Below are 16,803 nucleotides of genomic sequence, written 5' to 3' on the forward strand. Positions count from 1 at the left end.
TGTGTAGATCTTTCTTTATTAAGTACATTGACATTTTGTTTGCTTTAATTTTCTCTCCCCACTGTAATTGTGTTTCCAGTGTATTCTGCTGTTGAGAATTTAACAGTTTGATATAGTTAAACTTACACATTTTCTTTTATAGGTTCTCTTGTCTTCCCACACAGAAAAGACCTCCCTTTGCTAAGATTGTAGTGTTCCCAGTACCATTTATTGAATAAGCTATCATTTTCCCACTAGGAAGAAAAAGGAAAAAAGCTACCTTTATCAGGTAAATCCCACCTATATATTTAAATTTGTATCTGGAGTCTTAATTTGTTATATCTTTACCACACTAAGTTACTTTTTTCTGCTTTTTAACAAGGTGTTGATAGGTGATAGAATCAATTCCTCTACATTATTGCATTTCAAAATATTCTTGGCTATTCACACACCTTTCATTCTTCTAGATACGTTTTGCTGTCTACCTGTCAAGTCCAGGAAAGTAACAAGTTGAGATTCTAATGGAAATTGTACCAACTGCGTACGTCACTGTGGAGAGCACTGAGATCTTTTCCCTGCTGTTTCCCATCAAAGAACATGCTGTGTCTCTGCTGTGTCTGTTCACATTCCATTAAGCTTTTGTAGCTTTTTCTTGCATATTTCGTGTTAAATTTATTTCTAGGCACTTCATAACATTTGTTGCTGTTGCAAGTATATTTTCTTGTTATAATTGGCTATTATAATTTTATGGCTCTACATTTAACTGGTAAAACAGCATAGATGAGCTTCAAAGACCTGTCTGAGAGCACAATTTAAACTATTCCTGTTGAATAATTATGTAGAACTTAGTTGGGAGAGTCATTACACATAATTGTCTCAAAGATGCAAAAGTAAACAAGCAAAGTATCTTTGTCATGCACCAGATTAAAAAGTAGAATCTGCCTAAGCGTTATCATAGCAGCTTTGCCTAGAACTCTTAGCTAAATCCACTTTGATGTTAGGCCATTTGGTCATGAAAATCCTTCTCAGGACTAACTAGTTGCTTTTTTAAAATGTTACATTTCACTATCTCTATTAAGCTCTGGTTTTTATTCCTTCTGAGAAACTGCTCTGTATTTTTTATCTGAAAAAAGAAAAAAAATATATATATATATATAATAACAGATAACATTTCTCTCCACACTGGCTGCTACAGAATTTGAGCAAAACTTTCATTTATCATCATTTTCATGGATGTATTTTGAATTCTAAATTTATTCCTGGTCTTGAACTTTTTTTCCTATGCTTATGCCTGTATTTCATTTCTTTCCATTTTGTTATGCCCTATATATCTTTGTAATCCACTTTAAGTGTTTTCTGGATCAAAACAGACTTGAAAATGCTGAGACAGGTTTGCGTCCTATAATCCATGCTCATGAAATTGCATGATGAATAGAATTACCACACCATGTGAAATAAAGAATTTTATTCTGAAATAGAAAACGATGTTCTTTGAAATTACACATGGGTTCATTAAAAAACAAACCTTAACCTTAATTTCTAAAATGAAGCTTAAGATACCTCATAAGAAAATGACTAGACAGGTAAATGTTAGACCAAGAAGTATACACTCTATGAGATGAATGGTATTACTAGTTTTTATTGGTCTTACTGTTTAAAATATGTATTTACTCCCCATTTTATGCTGAATTCTGAAAACACAACTCCTCAGCAAATATTTACTATATTTTTACATTTCAAAAAGTGCCCCCCCATCATTACTTTTTAAGTTATATTAATTTAAAATTCCATTTTGGTGACCCAGTATTAAAAGTGTAAGAGCAAATCAGAATTCTTTCTAGCTGGTTTTCCAGTTAACATAGTGGAAACATAGATATTCTCAGGAGATATTTTTTAGAACTTTTTGGGTTTTTCATGCTGCTGGCATCAAGCCCCAGAGCCTCTTGCATGCTTGGGAAGTGCTTTGCCACTGAGCTACACCTATCTCCTAGAACTGTGTGTGTGTGTGTGTGTGTGTGTATGTGTGCCTGTGTCCGTGTGTGGCACTAGGGATTGAACTCAAGGCCTTGCACTGAGCTACATCCCCAGACCTTTTGCTTTATTTTGAGACAGGGTCTTGCTAAGCTGTCCAGACAACCTGCGATTGTCCTGCTTCAGCCTGCTGAGTAGGTGGAATTACAGAGGTGCACACCATAGATGGCTGCCTCGAAGTATTTTTAACTTAGGGAAGTATATTTAAACAGTGTTCTTAATGGTAACTTGAAGCGTGAACAAAAAAATGTTAGGAATCTGCAATACTAAAATAGATCTATAAATGTATTAAAATGTCAAAACCTTATTCCGTGAGAGAGAGCTCAGGCAATTGAAGACATGAAAAGCACACTGAGTTTATTTAACCAAGTGTTCCTAAAGCATTGTGGGCATGAAGGAGGACAGTGACAAGGCCACAGCATTGTCCTGGGGACAGCAGGTGAGCCTTGCATTCAAGATTCCTAAGTGACAGATACGCCCCTTAGTAGAAGTGGGTTGGGTTGGCTTCAACCATAGTAACCTCCATTCATGTGAGGAACAGTGACCACAAAATGATGCAACAAAACCCTGAACACACGTCACAAGTCTGAAATTGGAAGCAAACACAGATTGAACATGTCTTATACGTTTATTTAAAGGAGTAAAATCAACTGGAGGACTTACTGTATACAATTAGTTTCTTGTTTGACTCCTTTCACAGTTTAAAGAAATTGGTACAGATTGGCCTCTTTGCTTCCTAACTTCATCAGTCCCCCAGGATGAAACATGAGGTCAACGATGTAGGTATCTGGTGCAGGGAGGCCCCCTGTCACTCCCTTCCGAGACTGGTCCAGCAGCTTCACCTCATTCCACGCACGGCCATACTCCCCTCGAACCACAGAGCAGCCGATGCCAATTTTATCAGCCAGAGCCTGCAAGAGGAAACAAGAAAGCCACGACGGGGGTGAGAGGGAGAAGGATCTTTAGCTGTAAAAATCACCTTGGCTGAAGGTGAAGCAGGCGACACTTGTGCAGAAAGGCTCAGACAGGAGGCTGAAAGACAGGGAGTACTGCGAAAGCGCCAATCAACTGCGAGAAGTCTGTGGTTCCTCAAGACGCTGGGTCCTCTAAGTTCCTGTGGGTCCTGCTGGGAAGGGACAGTTCTCAGGCAGCTGCACTGCCTTGAATCTGTATTTGGCAGGTAAGGCACGGGGAGGAAATCTATTCGGTGGGCTCTCGGCCCTAGTGTGTCTGCCAGTCTTTCCATAGGTCCCGGCTGCTCTTTGGCTGTGACACACAGAGGGGTGAATGGACACATTAAATTGATGGGGACCTATTTCTAGCCAATTTATTCTGTGTGATGCAGACAGGTGCGTGGTGCAGGGGAAGCAGAACTGTAAGGGGCTCCTCCTTCCAGGGCTTTTTGTGCTGCCTCACCAGAGATTCCTTGGATATCATCTCTTTAAATTGCCCCGGTTTCTCCTCATTTTTTTTTTTAAAGTATCTTTAATCTGGAAACTTCTCAGCCACACGATAAAAAATAAAAAAGCGGGGTCACATTGTCTAGGTTTAAATGTCAGCTTACTAACCACTCACCACAAGCAAATGACTCAGCCTGCCTGTGCCTTCCTTTCATCTTCAGTGAAATGAGAACAGGAATTCCTTCCTCATTGAGTGGTTGTGAAGATGAAGTGAATTAATACATGTCAAGTATTAAGTGTAACTACTTAGTAAGTGCTACGGAGCACCACAGGCAAGAATGGTGTTGTCTGAATAATCTGTAAATTCATTTAATTCAACCTATTCCTTACTTACTACATAATAGTTGCACCAAGTTGCTTTGGGTGGGTGAAGATGTTTAAGACACAGTTGTAATTTTCAGGACTCTATGTTCCCTCTAGCCTGATACTGCCTAGTAAGCAGTCAGCTACAATACAGTGTCAGACCGTGGCCTGCACGGTTCGGTGGGTATGAAGACTAAAGAATATATATGACGATAGGATGTTGGTATAGTTTGTATCTAGATGTCCCTCCAAAGCCTCATGCAATCATAGGCAGGGCTTTATGGAGGTGGCCGGATGTAGAGTGTGTGATTAAGGATATGATATGAGGATTGCTTCATGATGTGATGCTTGGATTATGCATGCCCTGCTCTGGATGTGAGTGCTACCCATCCTTAGTGATTGAATATAAGGAACAGAAAGAGAACTGTTGTTGTTGCTTCTTGCTTGCTACTTTTCTGTTTGGTGCCTTCTACCCATCATGAGCTGTTTCTCCTTTGTGATGCCCCTCTGCCACGCCATCCTGCCTTGGAGCCAGTCAACTATGAACTGTAACTTCTACAAACTCTGAGACAAATACACCTTTCCTCCTTTAAATTTGGGTGCCAGGTATTTTGTCTCAGCAATGAGAAAAGTATCTAAGACAGATGTTTTCCAAACTAACCTCTACTGATGTCTTACTCCTTGTCAAAGCACTTTAAAAGTCATCAAAACAACCCCATGGAATAGCTGAATAGCTAGTATTACTCATTTTATAAAGAGTAAAACTGAGGTCAGATAGTCTCCCTACGTCACCATGTATGATGGCCTCAAGTGACAGCCACAGCAGCTGTCTCCAGAGTCTGGTTTGCAACCTCAGAGCACAGTCTCCAAGTGAGCAATCTAAGAACTAATCAGGTTGCATCTGGAAGCCTCTATTCTCTTTTTCAAGTGGGACACAAGGTCATCTGCTTAACGTGAAAAGGTACAGATGAAAAGGACTGAAAGGAGGACAGATGTGGGTGCACTGCTGGGGAAAACCACAGCCAGTCTGTGACAAGGAGCTGGAAGGGGGTGACTACAGGCAGGTCCACCTGTGTCTGGACACTGGGAACAGGCTGGGTCCTCCCGCACCATTGGGCTCTGCAGCCTGTGTGTACGAATGGAAAAGACAGGCAGCTGGATTGCTCCAGGTTAGCTGGGAAGGCAGAGAGTAAAAGAAGGTAGAGGGGAAATTAGAGAGTGAATTCAGGTTGGGGACAATTTATCTCATCCAGCCCAGAGAATTTAGTGACTTAGTGAGATGCTGTCTCAAACTTTTAAAAGGTGGCTGAGGATATAGCTCAGCGTGAAGGCTCTGGATTCAGTCCCCAGTACTGCCAGGAGAAAAACCACTACACAAGCAGATGAAAACAAAAGTTAAGTATAGAAGGGGTAGAAGGCTAAACAATTTTCATCTGTGAATGTTGGTGTGCATGATTTCAGTAGTAGGAGAGTCCTGGGTAATGATCCAGCTAAGATAGGAGGGTAATGAATTTCATTTGAATTCAGTTTGGCAAAGTAAGCAGTGGGCTGAATGCTTGTGTCCCCCCAAACTCTGATGAACCCTGACCCCCAGTGAGGAGGATGTGAAGATTTTTGGAAATGGAGCCTTTGGGAGATGGTTGTATTTAGATGAGGTCACATGTGGGGAATCCTGCGGTGGTGGGAGTGCCCTTGAAAGAGGAGAAAGAGAGCAGAGCCATCCGTCTGTCTGTCATATGAAGATACAGCAAGAAAGCAGTTTTAGTAAAGCAGGAAAAGGACCCTTCCTGGACAGTGAATCTGCGGCACATTGATTTTGGACTCAGTCTCTATGATACTGAGAACTAAATATTTACTGTGTAAGTCTCCAGTTTATAGTATTTTGTTGCAGTGGCTAAACTGTCTAATCTAGTGCCTATGAGATGCTCGAACAGTGCTAACTGGATGGTCATCACATACCACAGACCTGGAATCAGGAGAGGAAAATATTTGAATACTTTAGGTATTTCAATCCTATTTCAGACCTTGTGCAGAAAGACCTTACCCAAGGAGCACCTGAATGAGATCAGAAGAGTGCCTGGGTCAGGACCTAGGAGAATCTCAAAACTTAAGACAGAGCTGGAGGGAAAGAGGCCACCGGAGGAGACTGAGATGACAGGCACAAGAGGACAAACATAGCGAAGGGAATGGTGTTAAAGAAGGAAAATGGTTTGTGACAAATTCTTTGATATTAAGCAAGACAGAAAACGAGAAGGTCCTTACTGAGGGGGTGGGAGCAGGACCCAGACGGCAATAAGTTGAGGAAAAATGAAACGTGTCAAGGAGGGACAAGGACTTGCTATGACTCATAATTTTGATCAGCAATGAAAATTATCTCTGGGCTCAGGCAGTGGGGTAGGTTTTGTTTATTCAGACAGCATGAATAGTTCCAGCTCTGGTTGACCTTGGGTAAATTATTTTTCTAAGTATCAGTTTTCTTGTCTTTTTAAAACACGAGTAGTAATTTCCATCTTTGGCATTTTTAAGACTCTTTACAATTACATTTATCAAGTGCCTGGCATGTAGCTCAAAATGATGGCTGTCATGATAATAGGAACTATTATAGTAGTTATAGATATTATGCACAAAGATTTATATTTTCTTTTTACCTATTGTAAACATCAGTGTGTTTAGATATTAAAGGAGAGAAAGATGTTTAGCTATTAATGGAGAGAAAGAGATTTAAGACAGGAGAGAAGGGAGAACTGATAGAGCAAGAAATCCAAGGAAACAAGAAAGGCATTGAGGTTACAAATAGAATTTGGGTGAAATTGGAAGGAAGATACAAATGCATACAATGAGGTTTTTAGGTATTTGGGAGAAGGTTAGGACTTGTACATTCTGTCTATAGTTCAGAAAACTTTGCTCATCCCTTATCACACGCCAGATATTGGATATGATGAAACAAAAGATCATCCCCTCTTTTGAACCTGATCCTTCCTGAGTGCGCATTTCAGTGAATAATGCCACCCTCCCCATTGCTCTGCCCGGAGCCTGGAAACCATTCCATTCTTTCACACGATCTCTTAAATACACCTAGGCAGCCACCAACTCCTTTTGGTTGCATTTCCTAAGTTTTCCTTTAAATTCATATCCTCACCCATATCCGGGCAACATGGCTTTCATCAGTACAGGTTATCTGTGCTTCTTGTTCCAGCCACCTTCTAATCGGTCTCCCCGTCTGTGGTCTTGCTCTAGTTCTGTCCCCATTCTGTTGCCTGAACAGCTTTTCAAAGCCATGTTCCCCCTCTTCCCTTGACAACTTTTAATGGCTACACTTAGACGTCAGTATGATGTTCAAACTCACAGGATGCTTCATGATCAGGCCTCTGGCCTCATTCAACTCTTCCCTTTTTCCATCCAGAAAACTTACTCAGATACCTCAAGTGGACCACTGACTCTCCTTTTGCTTATGTTACTCTACATAAGCTATTCAGTCTGTTTTCAGCACTCTTGTCTTTCTTCTTTACCTGATGAAATCTTATGTAGCCTCTAATACTTCCTTCTCTGAAACCTTTCCTGACATTACCTTGGAAGATGTCTGGCTCAGGAACCCTTGGGTACAAGGGACTGTCACTTCAGTGTCTCTGTACTCAAGTGTCTCTGTACCCCAGACCCTGGAAAAGCCCTTGTTTACAGTAAGCAGATGATAAGTGTTAAATGAATATGCTTCCAATAGCCTGGTGAATATATACATGTGTTCATATATACATTTGTATATACATATGTGTATATATTATATATATGTCAAATATAAGTAGGTCTAAATAACAGGATTGATATTATCTAGGTACATGTTAGCAACTTGCTCATTGCCTATGATATAGAAAAACCATTTTAGCTTAATGGCAAATAAGATGAAAATATCTGAAATACTGTACCTTGAAAAGCAAAGCTCGATGGTAGAAAATTCCTTTTTTGATGTACCCAATTGGTATAACATTGGATTTAAGTTGAAATTTTAGTTCACTTATGTGAAGTTCCCAGCTGAAATCAGGTAGCTTGTCTTTTGGAATCTTACCACCCATTTTTTCTGCCACATATCTGTGTCAATTACATTAAGATAAAATCAATCAAATTTAACATTTTTCATTACTTTTTATGAAGTTTAACATCTCACTTTGGATACTTTTTGTTTATAATTAGATATATGATTATACATGTAAAACCTACATTCCCTCTGATTTTTATTGTTTGCTTTACTTTAAAAAATGCACTTGTAATATGTAATTTAACAATATGCTTATTGTACTCAGACCATGATATTTATAGATAAGCTGAAATTCTAGCAATTTCATTCAATGTGAAGATGAAAAGGAACACTAATTTCCCAATCTGTACAGCAAGATACAAAAGATACAAATCAACATCACACTAAATATGAACATAATTTAAAAATTTATCTTACTCTTGAAAAGTATTGCTTAAAGTGTTTTTAAATGTCTCAATATGAAATCAAATGCATTGTATTAATATGAATGGTCTTTCAAGGAATTTAAACTCAGAGGTAATACAAATACAAATATTTCCCATTGGATTCAGAGACATTTTCAAGTTTTATAATTTTCTTTACTTTACTTTTTTTTGACAGGTTCTCACTATGTAGTTCAGGCTGGCCTCAAACTCCTAGAAATCTCACTACCTCAGCCCTGCCCTCCAAGTGCTGGGATTACAGATACCCACCACTGAGCCCAGCTCTTATTTTATTTCAGAAAAAAATATATTTTTTAATTTAGAGAAAGACATGACATTCTATAACCCTGGAAAGAGAGAGGAAGAGAAGGAGCAAGAGACAAAAAGTTAACAGTTCAGTGGGTAATGATGGAGGTGGGAAACTTTCCTGTAGCGAGCTGTCACCTAAGGCATTAATAAACACACCTGCAAAATTCCTCCGTCAACTAAGAGGCCCCATACATCAAAGGATTTCCTCTTGTTGCTCTATGAAGATCAGTGGTAAAAACCCAAGGGGGAGGTGAGTGGAGGAGAGGGCTGTAGGATTGGCTGAGGCCAGTCCAACTTGGGTGCTTGGATGGTGCCAGGGAAGCAAAGGCAGAGCCCTGGCTTCTGCCCCTCTTCCCAGCCTGTTTCTGGCCCAGTTAAAGGAGATGACGGGTTTGGGAGGGGTAAAAAGTACCTCCAGGAAGAAGGATGCATGGGGGAATTGACACATGTTTTCAGGAGCTGAATCAGAGATCTGCTTGAGTCATCACTTCTCAAGGACATCAGGAAAACTTCAGTCACCGAAAGTGCTCTTTTCCAGTCAATGATCTGGCAGCTGTGACACTTGCAGTTGTCACATCCAGGTCTAACGACTGCTACTCATTTCTACTTGGAGTAGATACAGACTCCCAGGGAGACTGCAGCTGGTGCAGCAGCTAGTGCTCCCCTATCAGATAGGCAGAGGAGCCAACCTGGAGAGTAGCTTCCAGCCCCCAGGCACATCCCAGGCATTTTTCTGGCAGAATCAGCCTGACCACCGTACTGAAGAGAACAACTTCATGGCTCCTACCCGTCCCAGTAGCCAGCTCTGAGAACTCTCACACCCCACATGAGAGCAAGGCGGAGCACAAAATACCAGACAGATAACAGAAAAATAGGGGATGGTTATTTGTGTTAAAAAATACTTTGTGAGTTTATGAATAATTCATATTTTTTTTTACATTATGAGCACTTTATATATTTAAGGAATGATTTAATTTTCAAACTTTTGACTCATAACTCCTCTAAGATAATGCTGAAAGATGCTTTGGATGGTTTGGCTGGAGAACATAATAGGTTTTTTCCTCTCAGTAATTTCTAGCTCTTAGCTCTGATTCTTCATGGAAAAGTGAGCTAACATGCATGCTGAGGTCCTTTTCAATTCATATGTTTCTGCCTCAGAGTCAAACTAAGGTGCGGTAAAGTTCACTTTTATTGTGGTGGATTTCTCAAACATTGGCTAAAAGAAGAAAACCGATAAAAGAAAGATAGCTTCCTCAATAAATGGTGCCAGGAAAAGTGGCTCTCCACATGCAGAAGATTGAATCTAGACCTCTATCTCTTACCATGGACTAAAATAAAATCAAAATGGATCAAAAAACTAAATGTGAAAACAGAAACACTTAACCTTTAAGATTAGAAGGCACAGGCATAGGCAAGGACTTTCAGAACAGAACATCAATTGCACAGAAAATATTACTGAGAATCAACAAATGGAATTATATTAAATCAAAACCCTTCCACACAGAAAGAAACAACCAGCAGAGTGAGAAGACAACCAACAGAATGGGGAAAAATCTTTGCCAGCTGTTTCTCATGCAGCAAACTAATATCTAGAACATATAAAGAACTCAAAAAAATTACAACCCCCAAAATAAAAGACCCAGTCAAAACACAGGCAAGTGAAATAAATAGATACTTCACCGAAATACTACAAATGGCCATAAATACATAAAGAAATATTCAACTTTGCTGGCCATTAGAGAAATGCAAATTGAAACAATACTGAGATTCCATCTCACTCCAGAAAGAATGGCCATCATTAAGTAACAAATAATAATAAATGGGAAAGACTATGGGGAAAAAGGAACCCTTCTACATTGGCAGTGGGAGTGTACACTAGCACAACCCCTATGGAAATCATATGGACATTCCTCAGAAAACTGGGACCAGAAATTCCATTCAACCCAGTTATTCCTCTTCTAGTATTTTTCCCAATAAAGTAAAAGACATCATATTACAGTGACACATGCATAGCCATGTTTATAGTAGCACAATTCATAACAGCTAAACCTTGGAAGCAGCTTATATGTGCATCAACAGATGAATGGACAGATAAAGAAAATGTGGTATTTACACACAATGGAGTACAACTGTGCCATAAAGAAAAATAAACTTGAATGGGAAAATTGATGCACTTTGAGACTATAATGTTAAGTGAAGCAAATCAGACAAACAAGCTTATATATCACAAGGTTTCTCTTATATAAGAAACCCACAATGTAAATAAAGAGCCAAATAAAGGATAGATAATAGGAAGTAGGGGCACAGATCTTGCTCAAAGGGAAAGATGATCAAGAGATGGAGGGAGGGAGAGAGAAGGGAAGGAAGTGGGTGAAAAAGGAATTAAGATGTGCTATGTACATGTACCAACTTCCCACAAGGAATGTAAACATGCACTGCAAACACGGACTAATAAAAATATAAAAATTAAAAATGTGTGTGTCCATAGAGAGAACTTACTTGGCCAGAACCTCAATCTGCTCCTTAATGTTGGTTATGGGCAGGATTGACTTGGTCACTTCGCACACATACGTGCAGAAGTCAGGGTCAGGGGGAGGGTACCATTCTTTTTCAGGGATGCCTTCTCCAGTCAGCTTTGGCATTGCCAGAATCTCTTCCTCCTCTTTCAGTTTCTCCTCTTCCTTTTTCCCTCTGCCTTTCCTTGAGAGTAAATAACAATCAAAGTCATACTTTCTGCTAAACAAATGAGCAAATGCTAACTATGTTCTAAGTAAATCTGAAAAGAATCACAGGAATGTGGTATTTTACACTTGAATAATCATAGTATTTATAGTTTTGAAATATTCATTGATAGAATCTATATTATGCTAGAGAAACTAATTTTGAAAAGAACACTATGTCATTGATCTACATTATAAATACTATATATTGGGCTTCTGCACCATTGGCTAGCAAGGCATCTGACACACAGTTGTCATAAAACAAGTATTTATTGAGTTGAAAAAACTAATATGCCTTCTTAGAGAGTCTAAATCAGTCTTACAAAGTGTAATAAAATATATGGTGAATGTTTAAATTTTAAAAACTTGTTACAGTAAAAGATACATTGCTATTAATCCCCAAAATACTCCCTCCACCTTTGAATACATCTATCCCATCATTCTTGCCACTTTCTGAAGCAGTTCTGGAAGTCCTCTTTCACAGATGTCTTTATTACCTGTGATAAAAAAAAACACAGTGGGTGCTATTGCCATGAGCCATCCAATGGAAAGGCAGGCTCATAAAACATTAGCCTGTCCGCCTCCACTTTATTCACCAGATCTGGCACCACGTAACTTCTGGCTTTTCCCTACACAAAATGCTGACAAAAGGTAAACATTTTGAATTGATTCAGGGCATCAAGGCGTCATGACAGCGCAACTAAGGTAACTCATGAAAGAGAACTTCCAGAACTGCTTCAGAAACGGGCAAGAATGAGGGGATGAGTGTTCAATATGAGAGGGAGTATGTTCAGAGATATTAATGGCAGTGTGTTTTCTACTGCAATAAATTCAAAAGCCATGTTTAATGTTCACTGTAGTTTTTGATCACACACCTTGCTTCAATATTATATCTTGCATCAGTTGTAATCTTCTGTAAGAAAAATCTGGATCACTGTTTTTAAGAAAAATTATCCAAAACATGGAAAAGATAAGATAATAGCATATAATTTCCAAGTTATATAGGAACAAAGACTCATCCAATATTTATTGAGAGAAGTATAAGTAGTAAAAATAAAAAATATTCTTTGCTACTAACTGTAGGTTCTAAACTTAGAGAATTACTAATTAACATGTAGATTTTTGTTTTATAAGGATAAAAATAATTTCTAGTCAGTGGAAATCTATACAAAGTTTACAATTTATACATTAACCAGTTTTGTACATAACCCAGCAATCTTTTTGCAGTGCTCCTTAATTAGATTGGATGTAAATATTTTGTACCTCCACTGCCCTTTTAACCATGATTAACATCATACGGGTTCCCTCATCAATTAATGCACTGCACAAAAAACAATGACATGGGTTCTCATTCCAGGTAACACAGAATAAGCATAGCCTACTATTCGGTGTTTCTCCTGCTGAATACAGTCATAAATTCTACACAGGATGTGTGAACCATATTTTTGAGGATCATGAAAAGTGAACAGTGACAGGAAGGTCAGGGAAGACAAAATGTGAATTATTGCTGACCTGATGGTGAGTTTATCCTTTTATTCTTTCCCTCTACTGCCTACGCTGAGCTAAAGACACCCTGATAACTGGAAGTGAGCAGCAGCACAGTCAGAGCTCAAGATGAAACACTTCTGATATATGGGAAAGAGAGAGGAGTAAAGCCTCTGTTCTGTTTTGTTCTTTTTTTATTCTTCCCCATGCGTGTGTGCCCTAGCCCCAAAGGAATTCCACGACAGTGGTGACTCCAGGATTCTATAAGAGCTGGAACTCCTTTATACTCACTCAGTCCTCTAACTGTTCAGCTGCACATGTAGGTGCAGCATGGCAAAGTGTAGCTGCACAGAATAAATGAAGTTTTTTGGCTGGAGGACCCAAAAAGAAGCTTCAAGAAAGCCAAAAAGAAAAGGGAGATTGTGAAAGGAAAGGCGCTCAGAAAAGCAACTCCATGAATTCCTAGGCTTACCATGAGCTGTGCATGCATGGTTTAACCCTAAATAACATGTACATAATCACTGAGAACTGAACTATGGGATAAACTCTCATCCAAAGCCCAAACAGGACACTGGTTGGCATACATGGAAGACTGACCCAAATAGCACTGCAATGACTTTGAACATGAGACTGCCTTTGGAATGACAACCACAGAAGACTGGTTGGAATTCAAAGCTTAAACCCAACTGGGCCAATTAAATACTAAAACACACACACATAAAGGAATATTCATGGAATGTAAATATGACCCACAAATAAGACTTACAGGATGTATAAGATTGTACTACTACAAATTTAAAATTACTCAGCATACAAAAAACCAGGAAAACCTCAACTCATATGAGAAGTGATAATCAAAAGATGTTTATCACCCAGAAACTTTAAAGATACTCCAAGAAGTAAGGTCAAATACTCCTGAACAGCTAGTCAGAAAATCCTAAAAAGAAATGGTAGATATAAACAGGGATTTTTTGAACTGAAAAATACTATAACTACAATTTCAAAAATACAACTCCTTGCATGGGGTTAACAACAGAATGGAAATAACAGTAGTCCTAAGAATAGAACAACAAAAAGTATCTAACCTGAACAACAAAGAGAAGATTGAAAAATAATTAACAGACCCTCAGAGACCTGTGATGTGATAAAAAAGTTCAAGACTGGTACCACCAAAATTCCCTAAGAAGAAGAGAAAGGGTACAGTGGGAAAAAAAGTTGAATGAATAGGGGCTGAAATAACTTCTTCAATTTAGTTAAAGACATATATCTAAATAGTCCAGAATTTTGATGAATGTTAATAAGGTTAACTCAAAGGAAATCCACTCATAGACACTTCAGCATCAAATTATTGAAAGTTAAAGACAGATGAAATGAGTGTCTATGTAGAAAATCCCAAGGAATCTACCCAAAAACTCCTAAAAGTAACAATTGAGTTTGTCAAGGTTTCAGGGTATGAGAGCAACACACAAAAATCAATTCTGGTTCTAGATAGTAAGAATAAGCACATGGACACCAAAACTAAAACCTCCCAAATTCTGGAGCACTAATATTTTCTCTAAAGGAAATTATGTACTTAGGTATAAGCTTCACAAAATACATGGGAATTCAACATGTTTTGAATTTTTGTGTGAGATATGTGCTTAATACTAAAACACCTGGATAAAAGCATTCAAAGAAGACCTAAATTCATGAGGTATACTAGGTATGTAGATTTGAATATGTATCAAAGATTTAATTTCTTCCCAAAATGACTGTGAGTTTTAATGCAGATCCTATAAAAATCCTAGGAAAGAATTTTCTAGATGTAGAAAATGTTACTCTAAATATTTACATAGAAAAATTTACATAGAAAGGCACAGGCTATGTAAGTTAGGATGACTAACTCACTCTTGATGAAGAAAAATTAAGTAGGCAGAATCAGGTACCCTTCTTGATATAAAGGGTTACTCTGTAGCTACAGAAAATCAGACAGAGTGATAGTAGTGAAAGATAGACACATTTAGTAACTGATGTAACAGAATTCAGGATCTTGGAATGGATCCACATAAAAATTTGCAACTGATTTTTAACAAAGGTGCAAGAGCAATTCAATGAAAGTAGGCTAGCTTTTTCAACAAATGGAGAGGGATCAACTAGATATCAAAGATGCATGTGGCGAAAAACTGTTCACTATGCTGGTAGACTTGTGAACCTACACATATGATAATATAGTGTAGAACTAAATACACACACACAGAAGTAAAACTGTGGAACCTGAATAAAATCATTGTAGTGTATCAACGTGAATATCCTAGATATGAAATTTTACTGTAGTTTAAAAATTTTTCAATTGGGTACATGGGGATCTCTATATTATTTCTTTCAGCAGTATGTGAATCCATAATTATCTCATTAAATTTTCAATTTAAAAATTCCTTAGTTATATTTGTGTTAATCTGGACTTTGTGTGCACTCATCTGTGTATCCCTTCACCTATACCATGCTATCTTGGGTATTGTAGATTTATAGTAAGTATTAAAATAAGAGTAATTCTATCAACTTTTTTTTCAAAATTCTTTTAGCCATAGGGGCAAAAGGCTGTAACATACAACCTACATATGTAGCAGGCTGTCCCACCTCAACTTCTGTGTATACTATGATATGAAACACTTCTCATAATGCATCCCTGTTGTTAAACAATATGCCTGAATATGCTATAGTCTAATAAAAAGTTTTAAAATATTCTCTTGGCTATTATAGTTTATTTACTTTTCCATAAAAATTTGAAATCAGCTTGTCTGTATCTGCAAAAGATCCTGTTAAGATTTTGGTGGAACTGTATCAAATCTATAGATCATTTAGGAGAAAAAAAGACACTTTTACCTTGTTGCATTTTCTAATATTTGAACATGGCATGTCTCCTCACTCACTCAGTGTGTCTTTTATTTATTTCATTTTTCACCTTTTATTTTTATTAGTATGTGTTTGGAGTCCATAATGATTACATTCATCATGGGGAGGTGATCCATGTCCATAACACATTTTAATTTTTACATCCCTTTTCCCTCTTCCCCCTTGCCTCTATCTCTTCATAAATGTTGTGTAGTTTTCAATATACAATCCTATATATGTTTTGTTTCATTTTCATTTTTTTCACATTTTGTTCCATAGAGCTATCAAAATTACATCTCAAGTTATTTGATTTTCAATTGTTTATAACTAGTGCACAGAAATACTATTGATATTTGTATGCTGGCCTTGTATCCTGAATGTTGCTAACTTCACCTAATAGTTTCAATTTTTAAAAGTAGATTCTTCAGTTATTTTCTGTTTAGACAAGCCATGTTATTTGTTCCACAGAGACAACTCCAGGGAGTCCCAGCCCCCACCCCGACACACACCATGCACGTGCATAAGCTTTGCAATCTGTTTAACTCCTTAAAATGTCTTATTGCAATGTCTAAGACTTCTAATACAATGTTAAATAATAGTGGCTATGACAGATGACATCCTGCTTTGTTTATGAACTTTGATGTCTTTCTCTGTTAAATATGATGCAATCTGTAGATTCTATGTAAATATTTTTATTAGGCTGAAGAAGTTATGTTCTATTTTCCTTTCTTGAAAGCTTTTTTGAAATGATGCACAGATGTTGAATTTTATCAAAGGAGTTTTTTGTATTGATTAATATGATCATGTGGTTTTTCTTCTTCATACTGCTAATATGGTAGATTAGATTATATTGATTGATTTTAAAATATGAACCAGCCTCACATTCCTAGGATAAAACTCTCTTGCTCAGATGCATTATTCTCTTTATATGTTGCCAGATTTGCTTTGTTGCTATTTCATAAAGGATCTCTGAAACTATGTTCATGAAGAATATTGATCTGTAACTTTCTTGTAATGCCCTTTTCTGGTATTGACTTTGGTGTAATCCTGGTCTCATAACAGAAGCTGAGAAACATCTTCTCTTTCTATTTTTCTGAACAAAATTGTGTAGGAATAGTGTTAATTCTTTAAATGTTTAGTAAACATCTAGTGAAACTATCTGGGTCAAGAGATTTTGTTTCAACTGTTTTTTT

General features: G+C 37.8%; 1 protein-coding gene across 4 annotated transcripts in view; it reads right to left on the bottom strand.

The window, feature by feature from the left end:
* Positions 1-2,619: 2,619 nt before the first annotated feature.
* Armc3 (armadillo repeat containing 3) overlaps positions 2,620-16,803 on the bottom strand; it is a 101,511-nt gene continuing 87,327 nt past the window's right edge. For 3 of the 4 annotated variants that reach the window (XM_013515510.1, XM_005386930.2, XM_005386929.2), the window contains 3 exons: positions 11,034-11,234; positions 7,694-7,856; positions 2,620-2,921 (listed from right to left, as the gene is read on the bottom strand). In XM_013515510.1, the coding sequence (XP_013370964.1) occupies positions 2,712-2,921; positions 7,694-7,856; positions 11,034-11,234 (574 nt within the window). In that variant the 3' untranslated portion in view covers positions 2,620-2,711. Of the gene's footprint in view, positions 2,922-7,693; positions 7,857-11,033; positions 11,235-11,254; positions 11,752-16,803 lie in introns of those variants that run through there. The other variant, XM_013515512.1, reaches the window with a different exon arrangement.

The sequence above is a fragment of the Chinchilla lanigera genome, unplaced genomic scaffold (genome assembly GCF_000276665.1).
Source record: "Chinchilla lanigera isolate Chin_1 unplaced genomic scaffold, ChiLan1.0 scaffold00028, whole genome shotgun sequence".
NCBI classification, from domain to species: Eukaryota; Metazoa; Chordata; class Mammalia; order Rodentia; family Chinchillidae; genus Chinchilla; species Chinchilla lanigera.